Source organism: Schistocerca serialis, chromosome 5, assembly GCF_023864345.2.
Source record: "Schistocerca serialis cubense isolate TAMUIC-IGC-003099 chromosome 5, iqSchSeri2.2, whole genome shotgun sequence".
Lineage (NCBI taxonomy): Eukaryota > Metazoa > Arthropoda > Insecta > Orthoptera > Acrididae > Schistocerca > Schistocerca serialis.
The window spans coordinates 485,128,525-485,137,538 of record NC_064642.1 but is presented as its reverse complement, the minus strand read 5'-3'; the positions used below and the strand labels follow the sequence as shown (position 1 = coordinate 485,137,538).

At 43.5% G+C, this 9,014-nt stretch overlaps 1 protein-coding gene across 1 annotated transcript; it reads left to right on the top strand.

Annotated features, from left to right (window-relative positions):
* The first annotated feature begins 807 nt into the window (after positions 1-807).
* Positions 808-1,359, top strand: LOC126482023 (uncharacterized). The gene has a single exon (XM_050105993.1). It carries the CDS (start codon positions 808-810, stop codon positions 1,357-1,359), a length of 552 nt encoding a protein of 183 aa, XP_049961950.1.
* Positions 1,360-9,014: the final 7,655 nt, after the last annotated feature.

Genomic DNA, 9,014 nt, shown 5'->3' with positions numbered 1-9,014 from the left:
TTTGAGGCAGCATTTCATCTTTCTTCAACATTCATAGTGTGTCATAGTGCAGAGGCGTGTTTGGTGGAAGTTGACAGGTGTGTTATGGATGAACGGCGATTATATTCTGCAATGAAACCACTTATTATACTTTGCCAGGTGATGGGCGTATTTCCTTTTTCATTTAACCTAGCCACGAAAAGCCTTGTGGTATCCAAAACTCTTAAAACATACTCCTTCTTTGCACTCATAGTTTCGTTGACCATCTTAATATTCACCGCTGTATCCTACTTTTCTGGCACCACTATAGGTGGGAAACAAATATATTACTTCTTGTTAGGAGTGAACGTACATATGTTTCCCATAGGGACTGTTTTATCAATATATCAAATGCTGACAATTAATGCATCAGGTGTTACTGAATTGTATTTGAAACTAGCTGCTTCTGGACGAACGTTATGTTTTGTAAATACAGTTCATTACAAAAATATCAGACGTATTGTCTTCATCGAGATAGGATTAATAATATTGCCTTTATTTCTTATTCTCATGTATACTGTGTTCATAACACATTTGCAGTTACGAAGTGTAATAATTCTGACGTTGTGTCTCTGTAGCTTAGTCAGGTGTGCTGTTGTCTTACAATTCAGAAAAATTTGTGTTGCCATTAGATATTTATTTGAAAGAATTAATGTCCAATTCATCAGTATGTATGGTTTTCACAGTAACGACTACATTATTAAAAGCCTTCAGCTGCAGTTACAGCTATTTAAAAACAGGGGAAATAATCGTAGACCTCGATATTCGCCCATTTACACAGACAGAAGCATGCCAGCTAGAGGCAAATCGTTCATTAAATCAAGTGACAAGGTGAAAGCATTGGATGAGATAAGGTGCTTGTATTTCATTCTGAGTGACTGCTGCAGGCTAGTAAGCAGATTGTATGGCACACAGAATTTGGTTGAAATAATGAGTGATTTTGTATCAGTTGCCACTATTGCGTATTTGAGTCTAGATATGTGGTTTCAGTATCCTGTAAACTTACTGTATCCACTCACATACAATTTGTTGTGGTTGGCTCTCTGCAGCGCTAGAATTGTGGTGGTTGCAACTTCTTGCGAAGCAGTTGTCAGAGAATCTGACAGAACACACGAGCTGGTCAGTGCTGTTTCTTTGCTTTCTACTTGCCCTGGATCGTCACTCGCTGCAGAAGAGGAGGTGGAGCAGCTGCAGCTGTTTGAAGAGCAGATGGCGCGCAACCCCGTCTCATTCAAAGCAGCTGGGGTCACAGGGCTTGGTCTGCCACTTCTGTGCAGGCTTTTTGGTGCAGTCTCTACTTGTGTCGTCGTTCTGTTTCAGTTTTCAATGCGCAACACTTAACGCATTATTCATAAAGTATTAATTGGTTTACTGAAAAATGGCGTCATTAGGACAGGGACCGCTTGACAAGGAGAACGTCGTGTGGGCCACAATACCTTTAGACGTATTTGTTGTCCCATGTTTAGCTGAGAATAAAACTACATGGAGACATCATCGTTTTACGTTTTTCTATAATTCTCTGCATTAAATTTCACATGTATTTCGGTCCAGTGTAACAGCCTGAGAAAAAGATGTGATGCAATATGCAAATACGATATCCAATGTGTTCGTGGTTAATGAAGGAATAGTATAAGGTCTATAATGTTGTGTGGATACATTTTTACCTTCATACGTATTGTCAATTTAGTCACTTAATATGGACTTTGACAATAATTGTAAACTGGAATTTCCGATAATTTACTGTGTGAACAATATTAACACTGTTTTTTTTTGTGCAAGAAATTCTCACATTTGGGCTAAATGCATAGTATCTACTCAGCAAGAATGCTTTGATATACGTGCACATATTGAAAGAAAAGTCTGTTACGTCCAGTACCAAAGGATCTTTAGATTAAAACTGTCTCGTGAAACATTATGAAGACCATGATTCAGATTTAGAGATGTTTCTGTGGTCTTGTTTCACATAACGATTTTTAACTTTCCAAATTGGTAACTATCCGTCTTTTTTATTAAAACTATTGGTGGACTGGTATATTAAGTATAGACGTTTATAAATAAATATCTGTATCCATTCCGTCTATAGCTGTCAGCACATTTCTCTGATTTGAATGTAATTAAATATTTAACTATTAATAATAATGTTATGGTTGTAGGAATATGTGTAACATTTTGTATAAATGTATACTTCTCAACATGAGTAAGCTCTAACATTAGCACTTACGTATTAGACTCTCTTTATTGTTCAAAGCAGAGTACCTCTCTGACGTCATACTAAATTTTCAGGCGTTTCAAAACCTATATTTATGCCTAAGGCCCTAAGCAAGATTTTGCAGTAAATACTCTGTACTCGTTTCTCTCTAAAGAAAAACGATGTATGCACGTTTTTCAGTACTAATTATAAGGCAGCAGGAAATAATGCCATACCACTGATGAGCAGAGTATATTGTTTCAGATGTCACAACAACTGTCACGAACTTCCCATTTGTAAGAAACCTAGATATATCAGTAGAGAATGGACAAATCATGCTGAAACTATGTGTATGGGAGGTAAAATTTCCAAATCTGATTTACGCCAATGTATTATATGCAGAGAATTTTTTTACTATAAAGCATGAGTAGGTCTGGCTTGTATCTCCTTTCAATGCACTAACTTCTAACTTTATAAATAAATGCTTTTCCGACTGTGCAAATCTTCTTTATATCTTTGTGGGAAGCAGAGAGCCCCCTTGTACCCATGGTCCCAGTGATTATGATGATAACTAGTATGCAGGATACGAAACCATTACCTGCAAGTAGCAGACAGAGTTCCAGTAAATGGTCCCAGTGGAAAATCTCGAGATTGTGGTCCAAAGTAGCTTATACCTATATTTAAAAAAATTCAAATATTCTCTTTTCTATTTACTTCGTTTAAGCAACTATCCACGAAGCAACGTTATAATGAATTCCTTTGTCGACAGTTATTTGTGGACAGTGGTACACGAAGGGTCGAGTAATTTCAATAACCCACATGGTAACGGCTTTCTGGTAATCCCACCGGTTGATGTTGTCCTGCTCTGATTTTGTGAACCGTTCTGTGCAGCGTGGGACTCTGTCTACTACTACAGTCCGTAGCATCTGACGACAGCCCCTACCAGCAAAACCTTGGTGTCGACATCAGCTGACTCTGGCTATTGTGATGTTTCTGATTGGACACATTCAGCATAAGCTCTTGGAATGGTCAGATGTGTAACGTGAATTGACCATACGCCCTGAGAGGAGGAATTTCCCAAACGTACGTGCATACCATAAGGACACGGTCAAATACGCTGCAATTGTGCCAGACACGCCAAAGATCAGTACAAGACTTGACGAAGGGTGAGTCACTGTCAAACTATTCAGTTCGCCGATTGCAGCACTTTCCAGTCAACATAGCAGCTGTCTCTGTTCCACTAACTCAACTGAACTCGGCACTTACATCATGAGTCCGAATTGTAAAAGTCGCACGATTCATATACTACCGAACATGGTCATTAAGTTAATTTTACTTTTGTATCTAAGACTAAAACGTTTCAAATTAAAACTGACACCTGAAGCTTGCACTCAAGAACTAAAATTCATTTCGTTAGATAAATATTGATATTATCAATTTAACATAGACTGCAAACAAGCAGCACTGCCCTGGCCAGCTGTTCTAGGTTCCTCGGCTGATGATCCATGGGGCGAACAGCCCCATCGAAGTGGTCCATAGGTACTCCAGTGGGTTCAAATCTGAGGAGTTTAGTGGCCAGTAGAGTACGGTAAACTCATCCCAGTGTTCTTTGATCCACGCACGTACACTGCGAGCTGTGTGCTACGTTGCATTGCCCTGCTGGTAGATGCCACAGTGCCGAGCAAAAACAAACTATGTGTAGAAGTATACATGGTCCCCAAGGATAGATACGTACTTTTCACGATGCAGTGAGGCACTAAAACATATCCCAGCCCACAACGTAACCTCCTCCAGCCTGGGAACTTTAGATGACTCTTCGCACAGCGTTTTGTTCCAGACGTTTCACGCCACAGATGCCAACGGCCATCTGTCTGATGGAGCATAAAACTCTATACATCTGAAAAGGCCATCTGTCGGCCCTCAGTAGACGTCTAGCTGCGGTTCTGGAGTGCGAATTCCAGGCTTCGTCACCAGTGAATAGTCGTCAGCGTGAGTGCGTGAACCAGACACCCGTTGCCAAGAACCATATGCGGTACCTTTCGATGTACGGTCTTTGAGGACACACTGCTGGTAGGTCCTTGGTTCATCAGAGTGACCAGCTGCTCAACATTTGCACGTTTATTCTCTCATAGACCCTTAGACCTCAGCACCCGTTGTGAGTAGTGCCATTTTTCGTTGTATGGTATTCTTCGATCATGGCGTCACCCAAACAGTTTACAAACTTAGAGGTATGGGAAACACTTCCACTCTTGATCCTAAAGCCAATCATCAAGCCGTTTTGGACGTAAGATAAATCGCTCCATTTCCACATTACAGCAAATACTTCACTGTTTCCTGAATATCACCGACATGCTTTAAATAACGTGCTTACTTATGTTAGCGCGGCCACCAGCAGTCTGTGCATGGCTAGCAAGTTGATGTCGAACATGCTGTGGTGACATCAATATGACTGGTTCACGTAGTCTTAGCTTCTATGTCAATGCGTAACAGCTGTAAGCATATGTATTTGACTGAAAGGACTGTACTTACCTTACTTGGGGATTATGATAATGAACGAGAATATTTTTGGTAAGTACTGCTGTTTTGAAATATTTTCAACGGTTGATCATTTGCTGTCAAGATGATTAAAAAATTGAGATAATGAGGCTAGTATATATTGTTAGCAAATACGTTTCCATTGATGATACCACTGTGTGACTGCCTGAAGTTAAAGTATTTTTCACATTTTTCCCTTCTTCTTAGGCATTCCGTAACTCATACATTGCACTGTCAATACACCATCTAGTACTATTCCTTTCATCAGATTTTCTGTAATCTTTACACTCCCTTTTCTTGTAATCTACATCTACATCTACATTTATACTCCGCAAGCCACCCAACGGTGTGTGGCGGAGGACACTTTACGTGCCACTGTCATTACCTCCCTTTTCTGTTCCAGTCGCGTATGGTTCGTGGGAAGAACGACTGTCTGAAAGCCTCCGTGCGCGCTCTAATCTCTCTAATTTTACATTCGTGATCTCCTCGGGAGGTATAAGTAGGGGGAAGCAATATATTCGATACCTCATTCAGAAACGCACCCTCTCGAAACCTGGCGAGCAAGCTACACCGCGATGCAGAGCGCCTCTCTTGCAGAGTCTGCCACTTGAGTTTGCTAAACATCTCCGTAACGCTATCACGGTTACCAAATAACCCTATGACGAAACGCGCCGCTCTTCTTTGGATCTTCTCTATCTACTCCGTCAACCCGATCTGGTTCGGATCCCACACTGATGAGCAATACTCAAGTATAGGTCGAACGAGTGTTTCGTAAGCCACCTCCTTTGTTGATGGACTAAATTTTCTAAGGACTCTCCCAATGAATCTCAATCTGGTACCCGCCTTACCAACAGTTAATTTTATATGATCATTCCACTTCAAATCGTTCCGCACGCATACTCCCAGTGTTTGTTCCGCTATCATATAATCATACAATAAAGGATCCTTCTTTCTATTTATTCGCAATACATTATATTTGTCTATGTTAACGGTCAGTTGCCACTCCCTGCACCAAGTGCCTATCCGCTGCAGGTCTTCCTGCATTTCGCTACAATTTTCTAATGCTGCAACTTCTCTGTATACTACAGCATCATCCGCGAAAAGCCGCATGGAACTTCCGACACTATCTACTAGGTCATTTATATATATTGTGAAAAGCAATGGTCCCATAACACTCCCCTGTGGCACGCCAGAGGTTACTTTAACGTCTGTAGACGTCTCTCCATTGATAACAACATGCTGTGTTCTGTTTGCTAAAACCTCTTCAATCCGGCCACACAGCTGGCCTGATATTCCGTAGGCTCTTACTTTGTTTATCAGGCGACAGTGCGGAACTGTATCAAACGCCTTCCGGAAGTCAAGGAAAATAGCATCTACCCGGGAGCCTGTATCTAATATTTTCTGGGTCTCATGAACAAATAAAGCGAGTTGGGTCTCACACGATCGCTGTTTCCGGAATCCATGTTGATTCCTACAGAGTAGATTCTGGGTTTCCAAAAACGACATGATACGCGAGCTAAAAACATGTTCTACAATTCTACAACAGATCGACGTCAGAGATATAGGTCTATAGTTTTGCGCATCTGCTCGACGACCCTTCTTGAAGACTGGGACTACCTGTGCTCTTTTCCAATCATTTGGAACCCTCCGTTCCTCTAGAGACTTGCGGTACACGGCTGTTAGAAGGGGGGCAAGTTCTTTCGCGTAATCTGTGGAGAAACGAATTGTTATCCCGTCAGGTCCAGTGGACTCTCCTCTGTTGAGTGATTCCAGTTTGTTTGTGCGAGGATTTAGAGAAGGAACTGCAGTACGGTCTTCCTCTGTGAAACAGCTTTGGAAAAAGGTGTTTAGTATTTCAGCTTTACGCGTGTCATCCTCTGTTTCAATGCCATCATCATCCCGGAGTGTCTGGATATGCTGTTTCGAGCCACTTACTGATTTAACGTAAGACCAGAATTTCCTAGGATTTTCTGTCAAGTCGGTACATAGAATTTTACGTTCGAATTCACTGAACGCTTCACGCATAGCCCTCCTTACGCTAACTTTGACATCGTTTAGCTTCTGTTTGTCTGAGAGGTTTTGGCTGCGCTTAAACTTGGAGTGAAGCTCTCTTTGCTTTCGCAGTAGTTTCCTAACTTTGTTGTTGAACCACGGTGGGTTTTTCCCGTCCCTCATAGTTTTACTCGGCTCATACCTGTCTAAAACGCATTTTACAACTGCCTTAAACTTTTTACATAAACACTCAACATTGTCAGTGTCATAACAGAAATTTTCGTTTTGATCTGTTAGGTAGTCTGAAATCTGCCTTCTATTACTCTTGCTAAACAGATAAACCTTCCTCCCTTTTTTTATATTCCTATAAACTTCCATATTCAGGGATGCTGCAACGGCCGGCCGCGGTGGTCTCACGGTTCTAGGCGCGCAGTCCGGAACCGTGCGACTGCTACGGTCGCAGGTTCGAATCCGCCTCGGGCATGGATGTGTGTGCTGTCCTTAGGTAAGTTAGGTTTAAGTAGTTCTAAGTTCTAAGGGACTGATGACCACAGCAGTTGAGTCCCATAGTGCTCAGAGCCATTTGAACCATTTGATGCTGCAACGGCCTTATGAGAACTGATTCCCTGTTCTGCAGTTACAGAGTCGAAAAGTTCGGGTCTGTTTGTTATCAGTAGGTCCAAGATGTTATCTCCACGAGTCGGTTCTCTTTTTAATTGCTCGAGGTAATTTTCGGATAGTGCACTCAGTATAATGTCAGTCGATGCTCTGTCCCTACCACCCGTCCTAAACATCTGAGTGTCCCAGTCTATATCTGGTAAATTGAAATCTCCACCTAAGACTATAATATGCTTAGAAAATTTATGTGCAATGTATTCCAAATTTCCTCTCATTTGTTCTGCAACTAATGCTGCTGAGTCGGGAGGTCGGTAAAAGGAGCCAATTATTAACCTCGCGCGGTTGTTGAGTGTAACCTCCACCCATAATATTTCACAGGAACTATCCACTTCTTCTTCACTACAGGATAAACTACTACTAACAGCGACAAACACGCCACCACCGGTTGCATGTAATCTATCCTTTCTGAACACCGTCTGTGCTTTTGTAAAAATTTCGGCTTAATTTATCTCTGGCTTCAGCCAGCTTTCTGTACCTATAACGACTTCAGCTTCGGTGCTTTATATCAGCGCTTGACGTTCCGGTACTTTACAAATGCAGCTTCGACAGTTTACACTTACAATATCGATTGCCGCTTTGTCCCCGCATGTCCTGACTTTGCCCCGCACCCTTTGAGGCTGTTGCCCTTTCTGTACTTGCCCGAGGCCATCTAACCTAAAAAACCGCCCAGTCCACGCCACACAACCCCTGCTACCCGTGTAGCCGCTTGCTGCGTGTAGTGACCTCCTGATCTATCCAGCGGAACCCGAAACCCCACCACCCTATGGCGCAAGTCGAGGAATCTGCAGCCCACACGGTCGCAGAACCGTCTCAGCCTCTGATTCAGACCCTCCACTCGGCTCTGTACCAAAGGTCCGCAGTCAGACCTGCCGACGATGCTGCAGATGGTGAGCTCTGCTTTCATCCCGCTAGCGAGTCTGGCAGTCTTCACCAAATCAGATAGTCGCCGGAAGCCAGAGAGGATTTCCTCCGATCCATAGCGACACACATCATTGGTGCCGACATGAGCGACCACCTGCAGATGGGTGCACCCTGTACCCTTCATGGCATCCGGAAGGAACCTTTCCACATCTGGAATGACTACCCCCGGTATGCACTCGGAGTGCACATTGGTTTTCTTCCCCTCTCTTGCTGCCATATCCCTAAGGGGCGCCATTACGCGCCTGACGTTGGAGCTACCAACTACCAGTAAGCCCACCCTCTGCGACTGCCCGGATCTTGCAGACTGAGGGGCAACCTCTGGAACAGGACAAGCAGCCATCTCCGGCCGAACATCAGTATCAGCCGGAGACAGAACTTGAAACCGGTTCGTCAGACAAACTGGAGAGGCCTTCCGTTCAGCCCTCTGGAATGTCTTTCGCCCCCTGCCACACCTCGAAACGACCTCCCACTCTACCACAGGTGAGGGGTCAGCCTCAATGTGGGCAGTATCCCGGGCAGCCACAGTCGTAGTCCGATCGGGGGATGTGTGGGACGAGCTGGCCGTCCCCGACAAACCCCCATCCGGACCCCCACAGTGATGCCCATTGGCAACAGCCTCAAGCTGTGTGACCGAAGCCAACACTGCCTGAAGCTGAGAGCGAAGGGATGCCAATTCAGCCTG